Here is a 16,745-nt window from a genome sequence, read left to right as displayed (position 1 = left end):
GGAGCTCCTCACTTCACTGCGATCCTATGTGCCACATTGTTTGTTCTATTATTTTTAAAAACGTTCTTTGCCTTTTATTTTTACCTTAGCAATAACATTTGGAGATCTTGCCATCATTATGTAGAGTTTTTTTTTTCCCGAACATTTTTGTATCAGCTTTTTGATGTTGTTGTTGTGGTGGTGGTGGTTGAACTTTTATAGTCTGGATGAACGAATAAAGAGCAAATAGTTTCTTCATTCAACAATGTATACACATTTTGTTTTTCTGACACCGGTTATAAACCCCTCAGTGTAAACTGCACAACTCCTACTTCCTCCCTGGTTCCTTGTTTCCATGTACTCATCTTTCCTGCTCCTTCCTGTTTTCTAGACATTGTGGGCAAATGCTGCCCTTCTGTTCTCATATGGCTGATGGTTCTGAGGAATACCTTCTTCCCTAGAGTTACTATTATTCACTTTGGGTGGTATGAAAGTGGATCTCTGGGGATGGGGGTGGGTTTGGTTCCAGGCTTGAGGGGTGACTAGGGGCCACAGTCTCAGGGGTTCCATCAGTCTCTCAGACCAGGAAATCTGACCTTTTTTATGACTTTGGATTTTCATCTACATTTTCCTCTCACTCTGTCCAGAACCTTCTATTACAAGTGCAATCAGAGTGGTCAGAAATGGTATCCGGGCACCATCTTGTTCCTCTGGTCTCAGGGTAGTGGAGTTTGTAGTTCATGCAGTCCAACAGTTCTTTGGACTAATTGTCTTTGTTTTCCTACACTCTTCTTTGCTCTGGATGGGGAGAGACAAAGAGGTGTTTCTTAGATATCCATTTACAAACTTTAAGACCCCAGTTGCGACTTGCCAGAGTAGGATATAGAACATTGTGATCTATATTATGCCAATTGGCCTAGATGTCCCCTGAGACTGTGATCCAAGGCTTCTCATTCCCTCAAGATGTTTGGTAAAGCTATGAAGTTTTCAAAATGTTGCCTCCTGTATGCTCTATTACATCCTTGGATATATTTGTAGTACATACAAATTATATACGTAGAACTAGCCTCTGCCAAACTCAAATATCCTTGGGGTGACTCCTATCCCCCTCCCCACACTGTTTTTGTTGCATGTCCACCTATGAATCTATGTATACATTATTGTTTGTTATTACTATTATTCCAGAATTGTCCATGGTATACTATTTACCTTTGTTGTCTTTTACTCTTATGCACCTCGCCGTGTCTTCCTTTGCGTTGGTCATGTTGTAAACAAAGCACTGTAAACATCATCTTCATCTTGTCTAACTTTTATCTCCTCCATAAAAATCTCATCATAGTGGCCAGTTTTTACTCAAACCATCTGTTTTAGATATGTACTATGAAAGAAAGGACTCCTGCGTAGCACTGTAGGATAAGCATTGAACTGCAAAGGCAGTTTGAACAACAAAGTTGGCAGGTCAAACCCACCAGTCGCTCCTTGGAAATCCTTTACAGGGTCAGTATGAGTCAGAACCAACTGGACAACACTTAACAATAACAATGGCAGAAAATACAATCAGCAAATAAATATAGGGGAAAAAAAGACTAGAAGGAAATACATTGAAAGGATAACAATCTTCTCTGTTGGTTTGTAAGGTTCTGGCTAATCTAATGTTTTGCTTGATTGACCTAGGTTTTCTAAAAGAGCTTTTTATTTTATTAAAAAATAAGCATGTATTACTTTTATAATGGGGGTAAGGATTGCACAGAAAGAGTCTCAGAATGCTACCTAAATGTATCAGAATACAATGAAATGGCTTAAGATACTCAATAGGAACTGTAAACCTCACAAATGCTTCTTTTCCCAGATATCTTACCTTCATCCCTACTTGAGCAACGTTACATGATTTTTGTTTTTTTTAAAAGAACAGAGAGATAAGTAGCATATTTTCAGGGGTAAAAAAAGGCAGCACATTTCCCTTTTAGGGTCAATGATTTAGAAAACTCTAGGAAAATCTTTTAAGCTCAATGGTAATAGAGCATCATTCAATATCCATACAAAAAGATCCAGGCAGCTTAAAGAACAGTGTTTCCTTGACCACGAGATGCCTGAATGATTTGCTTGTAGTTCAAAAAGGAAAAGGAAAACAACATGAAATATTCAGTGCCTCCTGTCAGGGCCGACACGGATGATGACGTGTTTCTCATAAACTCTTTTCATTGTTTTCTCAATTTGCTTCAGAAAAACCTGTGGGATTCGTCCACATAAAGTGTGAACAGTCTCCAGAAACTTCAACTGAAGAGGGTAATACATGGACTGAAAAAGATTGTCTTGAAAGGGAAACTGAAAGACAGAGAAAGAAAAAGTTTTTATTTTAATTGCTGAAATTCCACTTAAAATGCAAATAACTTTTACTAGAGAAATGAAAGGGGAATTATTACAAGGAGGAAATCACAGCGTTGTGCGTCTTAAACACAGCAAATGTGAAGGAAGGCTTGGTGCTCTGCTTGTGAATATTAGCTCATGAGAACTCTATGGATCACAAAAGAAGACGGTCTGCTAAAGTGTTAGAAGAAGAATTCCCTAGTTTGGGAGATGTTCAAAACACATAGGGGCTGTAACAGTGGGCTTGACCAGAGCAACCACTGTGAGGATGTCGCAGGGCTGGGCAACTGATTTGTTTCTGTCATACATGTAGCCACCAAGAGACTGAGCCAACTCCACAGCAACCACCACCACCAACCAACAGTGAAGAGGACCCGAGGTTCAAATCCCGACTTGACGGTGTAGCACAGACAATCAGTCATATACCTTATGAGTGCCTCGGTTTCTTTTCCTCCGGAAGAAAGGTGATGTATTTGTGTCCTTAAAGCTCTTAAAATCTTAAAATCTCTAAATACAGGAAATCTTCAATATTGATATTCTTGTTAAGTAGAAGGCAGACTTACTTTAAGTAGATACTTGAAGTCTACTACATCAAAACACTGAATTTTTCATATTTTTTGCCTTTTATCAGTCTTAAGGAAGAACTAACACAGGTTAGCAACTACTAGTAAAATGTCTCAGCAGTGAGCTTTACTTTAATAGATTAGGTACCCCAGCACGCAGATCTTGGAGATAATGCAAGTTCAGTTCCAGATCACAGCAATAAAGCAAATATCGCAATAAAGCGAACCATGTGGATTTCTTGTTTTCCCAGTGCATATAAAAGTTGTGTCTCCTCTATGCTGTAATCTGTTAAGGGTGCAATAGCATTTAGAAAAAGTATGGAATATTGTCAGAATTACCAAAATGTTGTACAGAGACATGAAGTGAGACTTGCTTGACACAGTTGCTGCGAACCTTCAATTTGTAAAACAAACAAACAAATAAACACAGTAGCTGGTGACATGCAATAACATGAAACACAATAAAACAAGGTATGACTGTACTGGCTTTTGTTCTTTCGCACTTAATATTAAGCTTTTGAGGTTTATCATTTTTGTGGTTTTGGATCCAAAAGTCTGTACTTTTCCCCCATGGAATGTGTCCATGAGCAGTACTTTACAAAATAAATCTTTCCAACCATTTAGCTATGAGCATGTATCAAAGTTTTATGACAATTTTGTTGCAAGGGAAAAAGCTTCTAGTAGGTCAGGTCAAAGATAAGCCTTTGTCAAGGGCATTGTATACAAAAACATTGGGGGAGGAAAGAGAGGGAGGAGAGAATGGCTAAAGGTCAGCAGATACTGGCTTCACAGTGAGCTAAGGAGATTGGTGTCTGGTTTCTTAGAATAGGTCTTAATCCCTGTAAGTCTCCCCTATCATGTTGATCAAAAATGCCCATTTCATCCCAGGAGATTATACATTATGTAATACAAGAAGGGGACAATGATGGCTCAGTGATAGAATTCTTGCCTTCTCTGTGGGTGACAAGCTATGGACAACATTGCGGAGAATGAGTATTCCACAACACTGAACTGTGCTCATGGGGAAACTGTACATAGACCAAGAGATAGTAGCTCAAACAGAACAAGGGAACACTGAATGGCTTAAAATCAGGGAAAGTGTGCACCATCAGTCTGTATGCTGAGTAAATAATCCAAGAAGCTGGCTTACATGAAGAAAAACGTGGCATCAGGATTGGAGGAAGACTCATTAACAACCTGTGCTATGCACATGATCTTGCTTACTGAAACTGAAGAGGACTTAAAATACTTATTGATGAAGGTCAAAGACTACAACTTTCAGTATGACTTGTACCTCAATGTAAAGAAAACAAAATTCCCTAACAATGGACAAATAAACAGCATCCTTATCAGTGGAGAAAAGATTAAAGTTATCAAAGACGTAACTTTGCTTGGATCAACCATCAACACTCATGGAAGAAGCAACCAAGAAATCAAATGACATACTGCATTAGGCAAATGTGCTACACAAGACCTCGTTAAAGTGTTCAAGAGCAAAGATGTCAGTTTGAGGACTAAGGTGCAAGTCATGGTATTTTCAATAACTACTCATATGCATGTGAAAACTGGACAGTGAATAAGGAAGACCATAGAAAAAATGTTACACTTGAGCTATGGTGTTGGAAGAAAATATTAAAAGTACCATGAACTGCCAAAAGAACAAACAAATCTGTGTTGGAAAAAGTACAGCCAGAATAGTCCTTGAAAGTCAAAATAGCCAGACTTCGTCTCTCATACTTCAGACATAATATCAGGAGGGAGCAGTTCCTGGAGAAGGATATCATGTTTGGTAAAGTGAAGGGTCAGAGAAAAAGAGGAAGACCCCCAACGAGATGGGTTGGCACAGTGGCTGTAGCAATGGGCTTAAAGGTAACAATGATTGTGAGGTTGGCACAGGTCAGGGCAGTGTTTTGTTCTGTTGTGCGTAGGGTCACTATGAGTGGGTACCAACTTGATGGCATCTAACAACAACAACACCAAAGTGAGTGGCCTAGGTTTGATTCCTGGCCAGTGCCTCTCAGGTGTAGCAACCATACGAGATGTCTGTGGACTCTCTGTTAGTGGAGGCTTGCATATTTCTGTGATGCTGAACAAGTTTCAGAGAAGTTTCCAGGTTAAGACAGACTAGGAAGAAAGGCCTGAGGGTCTTCTCCTGAAAAAACTGGCCAATGTAAACTGTTTGGACCACTATGGTACAATTTGCAGTGGATCACTGGGATGGTGCAGGCGGGGCAGCGTTTTCTTTATGTTGTGCATGGAGTCCCCATGATTTGGAGGTTGATTTGATGGTAGCTAACAATGATACAAGAAGGTTCAATCCCAGTCCAGACTTGGAACACTTTTTTGCTTATCGAAGAATTTAGAAATTGATAGATCCTGAGTCTGTCTTTTCATACTGTATGCCCAGCGAAGGAATCCTTCAGTGGTTAAGCATTTGGCTACTGCTGAAAAGTTGGAAGTTCAAACCCACCCAGAGGAGCTGAGAAAAGACAGGCCTGGTGATGTGCTTCTGAAAGCAGCCTACAGCCTTGAGAACACTACGGTGCAGTTCTACTCTGTACACATGGAGTCACAGTGAGCTGAAGCTGACTCCACAGCACTTTCCCCAGTATGGAACAGAATAAGTGAAAAACTTTGGACTCATCTTTGATTTCTCTCTTTCCACCACACCTTTCAATCAACTCACCAGGAAGTCCTGTAACTGTCTGTACAACATATCCTGAACATGGCAATTGTTCCCCATCTTCCTGCTATTTACCACGCAAGACCATTGCAGCCCCTTCTCCCACCAGTATGGCTCTGACAAGTCCCACAAATAGTCTCTGTGTGTTCACTCTTGCCTCTTACACCAAGTTGTCATGGTAACCATTTTTCTCTAATCTAATGTGCTATAATAATATAACATAATTTATTGATGTTGTTATTGTTAAGTGCCGTCGAGTTGGTTCCGACCCACAGCGACTTTGTATAGGGTTTGCAAGGAACAGCTGGTGAACTTGAACTGCCAACCTTGTGGTTCAAATGGCTTTGCAGTCTGGCGCATTAGCCCACAGCGCCACACCAGGAGTTTATTGATAGGCTCAATTATTCTGCAATTACCATGTGATTCAAAACTCGCCCTTTGTCCAAGAGACTGTATGTGAGCTGGAACCCTCCTCGCTCAGCTCCTCTCCCCACCTTACCTCACCATTAAGGTCACCACGGCCTCTTCCTTGACTTTGGTGCACACCAAACTCTTTTCTCCTCCTGGGATTTTTTCCCTGATTACTCCCACTAAGAAGCCTTGCTGGCGTGAGGGCTATGCAGCTGGCTGCCAAATGAAAAGCCAGTCGTTTGAAGCCTGCAACCTTGGCTAGAAAAAGGCCTGGTGATCTACTTCTGACCACTACCTGCGGAAATCAACTTGAAGGCACACTACAATTCTTTCTGCTTAGAAGGCTCTTGCCCCAGTTTTCCCAATAGTTGCTTCTATCTGACCAAGATTCAGGCGGGTAGGTATCTTCTCTGAACACTGACTACGGTGTTCCTCTTATCATTGGCTCTGGTTCCTGTCTAGTACCTTTCATGATCTTGTATGGTCTTTATTGATTTCTGTGTGCATGTGAATACTGCCTGGCGCATTCCACCAGAATATCTGCTTCTTGAGGACCAGGAATTTTGTCAGTCTTGTTAACATATGAATTCTGAGAGCCTAGAATTGGTCCTAGCACACAGTGGATGCATCAGCTTCATGCATGATTGTTCAAAGAATTTCTGAAAGAATGTCACTCTAACAGATGGATCTCCTGGACACATCACGTGGAGAGATTGGGTGTGTCCTCCAGGAGGCTGGTGGGCACACAGACATACACATAGGACTGGGCCTAGGCTTAGGGCATGTGAGCATGAGAGAGTCAGGTGAAGGGAGAGAGAGAAAAGATTGTTTTCAGAGAGTGAATTTTCAAAGAGAAATGCAAAGAAAAATAGAAATATAGATAGTGAGAGAGGAAATATATTTATAAACAGAGAGCGTTAAAAAAAAACAACCCATTTCACAGATGATGAAAACTGAGGTCCACAAAAATAAGGATACAGAATTAATGATCAATGACCAGAGAGTGAAACATTGAGATTTGAACCCAAGTCTGTTTATCCTCTACCTCAGATCCATTGTTCTATGGTGTGCAGTATTGTGGGGAATGGGAAGGCATTACTCTTATATCTTTCATGATGATGTTGTTGTTGTTAAGTGTCTTTGAGTCTGTTATGACCCATAGTGACCCTGTATAGGGGTTATGAGGAGCAGCTGGTGAGCTTGAACCGCTAATCTTGCAGTTCAAACTGACTTTGCAGTCCAGTGCATTAACTCACAGTGCCATTCAGATTGGGGATGAGTTATTTGATATTCCTGATTGAAATGCCTGGATGGAAATTTTAGGTCCAACTGAGGAACATCAGTGAGTGTATAAGGTAGGATCATTTATGAGACAAAGTTATTTGGTTCTCTTTCTAGTCCCCCCCACAAAACAAATAAGTTACAACTCAAGAATCACAATTGCTCAATTTCAAACCAGGGCTGAGAAATTACAAAAGAAATCCGGGAGCGACACTGCTAGGCATGTGCCTTTTGCATCCCAACTTCTACTTTTCCTTCTGAATGAGTTTCCCCCTCGAAACAGTGTTTGCATACCTAAGTGTGGTGGTATAACTAAGTACTGAGAACATTTTCTATGTAATTAAAAAGCAATCAAACAGCAGGAAATACAGGAAAAAAGAGAGGGTGTTGGATTGTACACATACTAAACTCTTTCCCTGCATATAAGACAACTCTAAGCATTGCAGAGACAGCATTACCTAGGACCTCCCCTAGCAAAAGCACATTTTCATACACACATATAAAAATGTGTTATTATGTAATGAAATACATCCCCCCCCAACGCACACACTTCACTCCCGGCCTCTTGGCACGATGCTGTAGGATCGGCGCTGGACTTTGAACCACTAGGTCAGAAGTTCAAACTCACCAGGTGCTCTTTGGAAACCCCATATAGGGTTGCAATGAGTCGGAATCAAGTCAATGGCACTCAACAACAACCAACAACAACCCTTCATTTCAACTAAAGCCTATTCACGAAACCCCAAGGTTCCCAGATCCTCAAGAAAAAAAAGACAAAGTTTCCCCATACTCTGGTAAAGTGGTTGGCAGACTTTCTGTAAAAGGGCTCAATAAGAGAATGCTTTAAAAAGTTTGTGGAAAAAGTCCATTGTTTTTTCACTTCGTGTTTACACAACTCTGTGAAGCCCTCCATGGTCAATATTTTAGGGTTTGCAGATCCAGCAGTCTCTGTTGCAATTCCTGAACTCCGCCTTGACGAAGAGACAGCAGTCAGAGACTCTTTGAGGTGATATCACAGTAGAACTTTATTTATGGATGCTCAAGTTTAAATTTCGTATCTTTTTCTCATGTCATAAAATCTCCTTCTTCTTTTAATTTTTTTTTTTTTTAAACGATTGGGAAATTTAAAAACCAACCTTAGACCACATTGTATAAAACTAGGCAACAGGTCAGATTTGTCCAAGTGTGCTAAGCCCTGCTTCAGAAGAGTAATCCCTGAAATTAACTTTAGCTGGTTTTTACCTAACAATCTCAAAATAAAAGAGAATGTGGAAGAACGTATTCCTAAAAGTGTGGGATGCGTGATACTAGCAGGTATTATTTGGCATGCATTTAGGTGGTGAACCACAAAGAAAAGTTCTTTCAAACTGGAAAAAAGATACAGCGGATCCCAGACTGATGATGGATGGGGTTCTGCTCCTGACACTCTGTTTTAAGCTAGTTCTGATGTAAGATGAATACCCTTTAAGACAAATTTTTCCTAAGTATTCATAGTATGCCATATGGCAGAGTTCTGAACAGTAAGTCGTCACACCGAACATCTGAGAATGATGACATTAGCAAATCACGTGCTACAGCATACACTACTAACGAAAGATGCTGTTGTGAAGTGCCATCAAGTTGGTTTGACTTACAGCGACCCTGTATATGGTTCCCGAGGAATGACTGGTGGGTTTGAACTGCTGACCTTTCAGTTAGCAGGCCAGTGCTTATCCTACAGCGCCACATCAGGACTACATTACTCATAAGAAAGGAAAGTGTGAGCATACTGTGTTGTAAATCGAAAGCATCGTAACTCGGGAATACCTCTGTCTATATCTTTGACTCTTCAACACTGGATTCCTGGTGTTGTTGGAACCAACAACCAGGTAACACAGTTAGCTTGAACTGCACAGTGTTATTTTATTCTTACTATATCCATCATCTTTGCTACTGTCAGCTGCTGCTGAGTGGGCTCTTACTCATAGTACCCTTCTGTAGGCCAGAGAAAACACTGCCAGCTCCGGAAACACACTCATGACTACTGGTACATTTGGTGAGCTCATCTCTGTTGTGACCTAGATGGTTACCACTGGCTGATTTTCCTAATTAGATCTCTAGGCCTTTGTTCCTAGTCTGTCTCAGTCTGGAAACCCCACTAAACCCTGTGCATTACAGGTGATCCTTCTAGTCTTTGAAATACCAGTGACATCATTTCTAGCATCACAGCAACATGCAAGTCACCACAACATGACAAACTCAGACAGACAGATGTGGGTATTACCTTTACCTTTATCTAACATGGTAACAGTGGGGAAGCAATGGGCTGCTAGCCAAAAGGTCAGCAGTTCAAACCTGCCATATGCTCAGTGGGAGAAAGATGTGACCATCTGCTTTTATAATGCCTGACAGCCTTGGAAACCCTATCAGGCAGTTCTAGTAGGTCCTACAGGGATGCTGTGCTTCAGAAGTGACTCTAAGGCACTGGGTTTGGGTTACATTATGGCAAGTGACAAGAATTCCCCTTTCTGGTCAAGCAGACCATCCTGGAGCAGCCAGAAGAACAGAAGATACTTCCTGAAAGAAAGACTGACAGGAAAAATGTAAAACAATATAGGCAGACTGACTGATTACTACAAGAACAAACAAGTGGCTTGCCCAGGAGACATCAAGGCAAGTGGTCAGGTCCCCCTCAGGACAAACCCCCTTCTAAGACTAAGGCTCAGTGGGAATACACACTTTGATTGGTGACCACGTTCGTCACTGATAAGGGGAAGTGAGGGAGAAACAGCAATGAAGCTGCGAGCTAAGCTCTACAATGTTCAATAGACTTCTGTGAACCCGGGTGGAGACCTGGTTGACCAGCAGTGTGGCAAGACCTGGGGACTCTTGGACTCAGAGTCAGTGGCATAGCCACAGAGGACTAGAGTGAAGAGTGAAGCGTCCAGCTGAAAAGAAAAGAGGGCACATGCATAATTACACCCATACTTGCAGATAATACCCACTTGACCTGGCTTCAATGGCTGGATGATCAGAGCTCAACCAGAAGAAGAAGTAACAGGGAAAAAAGAATAATCTGATACAATTTGATGAATTTGACATACACCTATGGAAGCAGTAGCTCAAAAGAGGGAACAAATCTTCACAGCGAAGATCCTTCCCACCCCCTCCGCACATGGAGAGGACAGGGATGGGCAACTTGGACATTGGCTACCCAGAATGGGGAAGCTACAGAGGCAATAAGTGACTGGTTTACAAGCTTTCAAGAGGAAACCTAGATCCAGAGGGTATGGAGCAAGGTAGAATCTCCACTGAGTAGTATCCATTCTGGCTAGTCAGGGCTGATGAAAGGAGAGGCGGATAGCTCTCTTGCGATACAATAGTGAATAATTGTTATCAGGACTGATTGATTGTAAGGGCTGGAAATGTAAAGGTAAATGTTTTGGGGCAAAGGGAGGGGAGTGATTAACCTAACAGTCTAGGAGCGGAGGTCCCTGGGACCATCAAGGGAGAAAAACAGAGAACGCAACCCTACCCAGAGAAGCAGTGACGCCAGGGATGGAAGCAGAGATGATAACTTGGGGAGATGGAGCAGCTGGAGACTTTGGACCTGGAGAGGGAGAGGGGCTGTGTGCTGACGACAGCGGGGCAGGCATGCGGGGTATACCTTGCGGTAGATGGATGATGCATGGAGGGGTTTGTAACCATGGCAAGGAAACGATATATGACAGGATCAATGAGAAGCTAATATCCTCCCATGTAAACTATCACATAATTCACAATAAAGCATTAAAAAAAAAAAAAAGAATTCCCCTTTCTGATACAAAATTTCCTCAAGTAAATTTAATTAAAAAAAAAATAATAGAGTAACTTATTTGGAAGCAGTAAGTAAAGGAGCTCTGGTAGTGTAATGGTTGTCAGTCAGTCTGCTAACCTCAAGGTCAGCAGTTCGAAACTACGAGCTGTTCCACAGGAGAAAGATGAGACTTTCTGCGCCCGTAAAGATTTACTGCCTCGGAAATCCTATGCATGGTCGCTATGAGTTGGAACTGACTCCATGGCACATAACAACAGCCACAATGGAACCCTGTACAGGGTCATTATGAGTGGGAATCGACTCCACGGCACCGCCACCAAATAAAGAGCGATGGAGTCCTGTTGTAGTGTTGTAGGACAAGTACCAGACTAGAAGGTCAGTATGAACCACGAGGCTGGTGGTTCACACTCACTAGCCAATCCTTGGAAATCCTATACAGGAGTGGCTAGTGGGTCTGAACCACCAGTCTTGCATTTAATAGTCCAATGCTTCTAATATAGCACCACACCACGACTCATAAGTTGTTGGTTCAAACTCACCAGCCGCTCCTCGGACACCCTACACAGGGTCGCTAAGAATCAGAAGTGAAAACAGGGAGACTTGAGTTGGGGCAAATGGGTCTTACTCAAAACTTCGGGAGACCCATTTGACCTTCAGAGGGACTGAGGACCAAGCCTCCGCCCAAATGCCTGGCCGTGGTGGGGGCCAACTTACATCCCGTATTGCTTCATAGAGTGCTCTGAATGTTGGCTGCTTGTCCTCATGGTAGACACCCCGGTTCCCGTGCAGAACAGATACACCTTCACGCTCAGCCTCTTTGCAGTTGCTTCCATACATGCAGTGATCGGGACGGTAGTTCCAATGACAGGGGAACACATAGAGACACTCTGGTGGTGACAAAGAATAACACATGTCCTCAGTGACTATCAGTTCACATCTTATGTTGACGGTTAAGCCAACAACTGTATCAACTGCCCACATGCAGATGTGTAAACTGCTTACCGTGCGAACTACAAACGCATGTGACTTTGATCATGATCCACAGACCCAATTTCATGACATCTGTTAACCTTTTGATATCAGGAATTAAAGGGGTGTGCATTGGAGTCCTGATGTGGCCTTGCTGGTTAATGTGCTGGACTGCAAAGTCCGCTTGACCCATGAGGCCAGCAGTTCAGGCTCAGCAGCTGCTCCTTAGAAACCTTATACAGGGTTGCTATGGGTCAGAAACGACTCAACAGCATTTAACAACTTAACAGCATCAGTGATATTGTAAATTTCATATACAGAAGGAAGACAATCTAGCACTATGGGCAAAAGGGCCAACTAGGGCATCTGACAGCCTGGGCCCCAATCCCATCTCCCACATTCACAAACTGCTAAACCTAGGTTTTTGTGCTTCCTCATCTTTAAAGTGGGAATAACAGATTTACCCTCTTATTTGATGATTAAGTGGGAAAAAAATGCATGTAAAATGCTGGGCAGGATGCCAAGCACACAGATGTGCTCAACAATATTAGTGGTTATGATCATAATCAATTCCTCACGAAGTTTTTGTGAACTGGACAAACACAGAAAATAGAAAGCAACCTTGAAGCAAAGATTCATTCCTCTTTGGATAATAAACAAACAAACAAACAAAAATGAAACAAGAAAGAAAAAAACAAAAAAACTTACAGAAGCAAAGAGGAAAAAAACACAAAGAAATGAAAGAAAAATATCCCTCTGTCAAGGTGACTGTATTTTTGGCGGCGTTCTGTGTGTGTATGCATGTTTACACGTATGTTTTTAAATGCTTAATCTAGTTATACTTGAAGAGGGGTGATTTTGCCTCTAGAAAACATCTGGCAGTGTCTGCAGAGAAACATTCTTGGTTGTCACAAGAGGAGTGGGGTGCTATTTGTATGTGAAAGTTGAAACCAGGGATAGAGCAAAAAAATCTTGTAATGCCCAGGATCTGCCTCTACAATCAGGGTCAGAGTCGAGAAACTCTGATCTAATTCTGTGAACTCAGGAAAGTTCTCTTTGATGACTGTGTTGTTATTGTTAAGTGCCATCAAGTCGTTTCCAACACACAGGGACCTTGAATAGGGTTTCCAAGGAGCGGTTGGTGGGTTTGAACCACTGACATTGTGCTTATAGTACAGCATGACACCAGGACTCCATTTGATGACTAGCATTATAAAATTAACAAGTTCAAGACCTCTTAGCTTCTTGTTCCTCAGCTTGATTCCTTTGCATGCTGGAATTAGAGGAGTTACGGATCAAAACTATCTGCAAATGTGTGCCACTGATTCTGCTCAAGGCCTGGTGAGATAGCACAGGAGGATTACAGCTAATCAATGAGCACTATTGGAGAAGGGACTTAAAGAAGTGCTTGCAGGTGAGTTGAAGGCATCCTCTTCCCACACAGAGGACCACTGCCAAGAGATTACTTACAGATCTTCAAGATGAAATACAAGGATGATGAGACCAGCATACAGTCCCTGTGGCAGAACCCTCAGTCAAATTCCTCACTGTTCATCAGACTCCACTAGATGTTTCTCTTCTCAGAAGAACTGCATACCACTGTGGTCTTTCCCTGCATACTTGCCCTTACACAGTCCATGGGTATGGCAGAGTCATGGTTATTCTGAAGTCACACTAAATTTGCATCCCAGCTCCTCTACGTATGGCCTTTGTGACCTTAAAGCACTTTAGCTCTCCTTCATCTGAGTCCTGGTGTGGTATTGCAGAATAATGCACCGGGCAGTAATATCAGTTTGAACCACAAAGGTGGCAGTTCAAACCCACCAGCTATTCCTCAGAAACCCTAGACAGAGTCACTATGAGCTGGGACCAACTGGACAGCATTTAACAACAACAACAACAATGTTTGTAAACGGGGAAGTGCAGTAATAGCTATCTAGGAGTCGTGGTGGTACAGCAGGCTACGCATTGGGCTAATGAAAACGTTGGTGAGTTGAGCCCACCAGCCACTCCTTGGGAGACAGTCTGCTCTGGTAACAATCTACCACCTTGGAAACCCTAAGGAGTTCTTCTCAGTCCCATTGCGTCACAATGACTTGGAATTCACTTAGTGTCAGTGGGTAGTAGGGTGGAGTTGTCCCTGAGTGGAGCAAACGACTAACTGCTTGTCTGCTAGTTGAAAAGACTGAGGTTCCAGTTCATTCAGGGTCATCTTGGAAGTGAGGTCTGGTAACCTGCTTCTAAAAACACGTGAGGACACGGTGAGTCAGAAGCGGCTTGATGGCATAGGTTGTTTTTTTTTTGTTTTTAATAGAGTAGATATGAAGAGTAACAGTGAAAATGTCTAAAAACGTTTTTGAGCAGTGCTGGGGACATGGTAAGTTTCCTTCTACCCCACTGCTTCCTTTTATAACCTAATGGTACACACATCATTCATTCATGACACCCACATGGGCATCTACCTGCTGATGTTCCCTGCACAGAGAACTGTCCTAAAGGCCATGTGTGCTTTTAGAGATACAGTAATTGTTTGACTCAACCAATACTTATTGATTCAGGGTTTGATATACACACTGTGAACACAGTAAATAACAAGAAAGCCTAAAATGCCTTCATGGAGTCAACGTTCGGACATGATGGGCTTTTCCTCTTTCTAACTAGCTTTGTTGTTGTTGTTGTTGTTAGGTGTCACCGAGTTGGTACCGGCTCATAGAGACCCTATGTAAAACAGAACAAAACACTGCCTGGTCCTGGGCTAACCTCACAATTGTTGCCATGCTTGAGTCCATAATCCATCTTGCTGGTGGTCTTCCTCTTTTTCTCTGACCCTTCACCTTACCAAACACAATATCCTTCTCCAGTGACTGGTCCCTCCTGATAATATGTCCGAAGTATGAGAGACGAAGTTTGGCCATCCTGGTCTCCAAGGAGCACTCCGGCTGCACTTTTTCCAACACAGATCTGTTGGTTCTATGGGCAGCCCGTGGCATTTTCAATATTCTCCTCCAACACCGTAACTCAAAAGCATCAATTCTTCTACGGTCTTCCTTATTCACTGTCCAGCTTTCTCATGCATATGAGGTTATTGAAAACACCATGGCTTGGGTCAGGCGCACCTTAGGGTTCCCTGATAGCAGAAAGCTGTCTTCTCTCTCAGAGGACTGAGCCCAGTGAGACAAAGACAAAATGGAAAGGGGGTCTTTGGAATCAGACATACATAGGTTCAAATTTGGCTTCTATCAGTTTTGTAATGTTGGTTAGTTACTAAACCCTTGATTTCAATTTAGAAGCAATACCAAACCAAAAATCCAAACATGAGGCCATTAAGCTGATTCCAACAGATAGTGACTTTATACAACAAAACACAAATTCTGCATAGGGTTTCCAAGGCTGTCAAGCTTGATAACAGCAGACTGGCATATCTGTCTCCCAGGGAGCAGCAGGAGGGTTTGAACAGCTGACCTTTTGGTTATCAGTCAAGCGCTTAAACACTGTACCATCAGGGATCCTTTTATAAGCAGTCCCAATAAGTTGTATTATTTAGATTTGACTTCCGTTTTTATGGCATTTATAAACTGAAAGCAAAACAGTGGACTCAAGCATGCCAACAGTAGTGAAGATGGTACAGGACTGGGCAGTGCTTCGTTTGTTATACACGAGGTGCCCATGAATCAGAGCGGACTTGATGGAAACTTAACAACAACAGGAAGAAGCTATGACCTAGGAGTGGCCAAGAGAGCAAGCTCTGAAATGTACCTTTTGGGTTTAAATATAGACCCTTACCAATAATTGAGCAAACTATCACCTGTAAATGGGGAGGGTCATGAGTATTACCAGTCTGATTCGGGATTTTTTTTTTTTTTACAGTTTAAAAATCACTTTATTATAATTCTAATGGGTTCTGGGGAGGGAAAGTATAAAGCAGCACGCACACATGTTGAATACTTCATCTTAAACTCTAAGTTGATCTTATTAAAAAAAAATTTTTAAGAAAAAAAACAGACTTTTTTTGAATTGCATTCCCAGTGAAAATAGCTTTCAAAAGTAATAACAAAGTACAGACTTGTCAGCTATGCAAAACTAAAATACTTCATTATCAACAGTATAGCGCTACAACAAATAAATCTAAATTTAGTGTCATATACCAAAATACTAAATCAAACGGAGCTATAGACTTAATGTAAAATCTAAATATACATTTTGGAAGAAATATTGGAGAAAAACTGTGTTACAAGGTTGGGAAAATGTTCTTATCAATAACATCTAAAGCATGATACATTAAAAAAAATGTTTTATAGTGATAAATTGGGTGCTACCAAAATTAAGATCTTATCTTAACTTTTAGGAGTATAATAAGTGAAGCTACAGACTACAAAATTAGTATCTTAAAAACTCTGGTTTATATCCAGAGACTATGAAGTTATCAAACATCAATAAAAAAACTATCAATCCTTTAAAAAAAACATAGGCAAAAGAATTAGAACACACATTTTCTCTGATAGGGTTTTGCTGTTGTCCTCCGCCATCCTCACAATTGCTGTTACGTGTGAACTCAATGCTTGCTGCTGCCACTGTGCCAATTCATCTTGTTGGGGGTCTTCCTCTATTTCACTGACCCTCCACTTTACCAAGCATGATGTCCTTCTCTAGGGACTGGTCCCTCCTGATAACATGTCTGAAGTATGAGAGATAAAGT

The 16,745-nt window shown here is 41.7% G+C and overlaps 1 protein-coding gene across 1 annotated transcript in view; it reads right to left on the bottom strand.

Annotated features, from left to right (window-relative positions):
- Nucleotides 1-1,935: 1,935 nt before the first annotated feature.
- The window catches only part of GXYLT2 (glucoside xylosyltransferase 2), a 170,913-nt gene continuing 156,103 nt past the window's right edge, over nucleotides 1,936-16,745 (bottom strand). The window contains exons 6-7 of the mRNA XM_006870782.1: nucleotides 11,795-11,967; nucleotides 1,936-2,304 (exon numbers count right to left, since the gene is read on the bottom strand). Coding sequence (XP_006870844.1) covers nucleotides 2,122-2,304; nucleotides 11,795-11,967 — 356 coding nt within the window. The 3' untranslated portion in view covers nucleotides 1,936-2,121. The remainder of the gene's footprint in view (nucleotides 2,305-11,794; nucleotides 11,968-16,745) is intronic.

Source organism: Chrysochloris asiatica, unplaced genomic scaffold (genome assembly GCF_000296735.1).
Source record: "Chrysochloris asiatica unplaced genomic scaffold, ChrAsi1.0 scaffold00151, whole genome shotgun sequence".
Taxonomy (NCBI): Eukaryota; Metazoa; Chordata; class Mammalia; order Afrosoricida; family Chrysochloridae; genus Chrysochloris; species Chrysochloris asiatica.
Note: the sequence above shows the minus strand (reverse complement) of the source record. Positions and strands in the feature narration are given on the sequence as shown.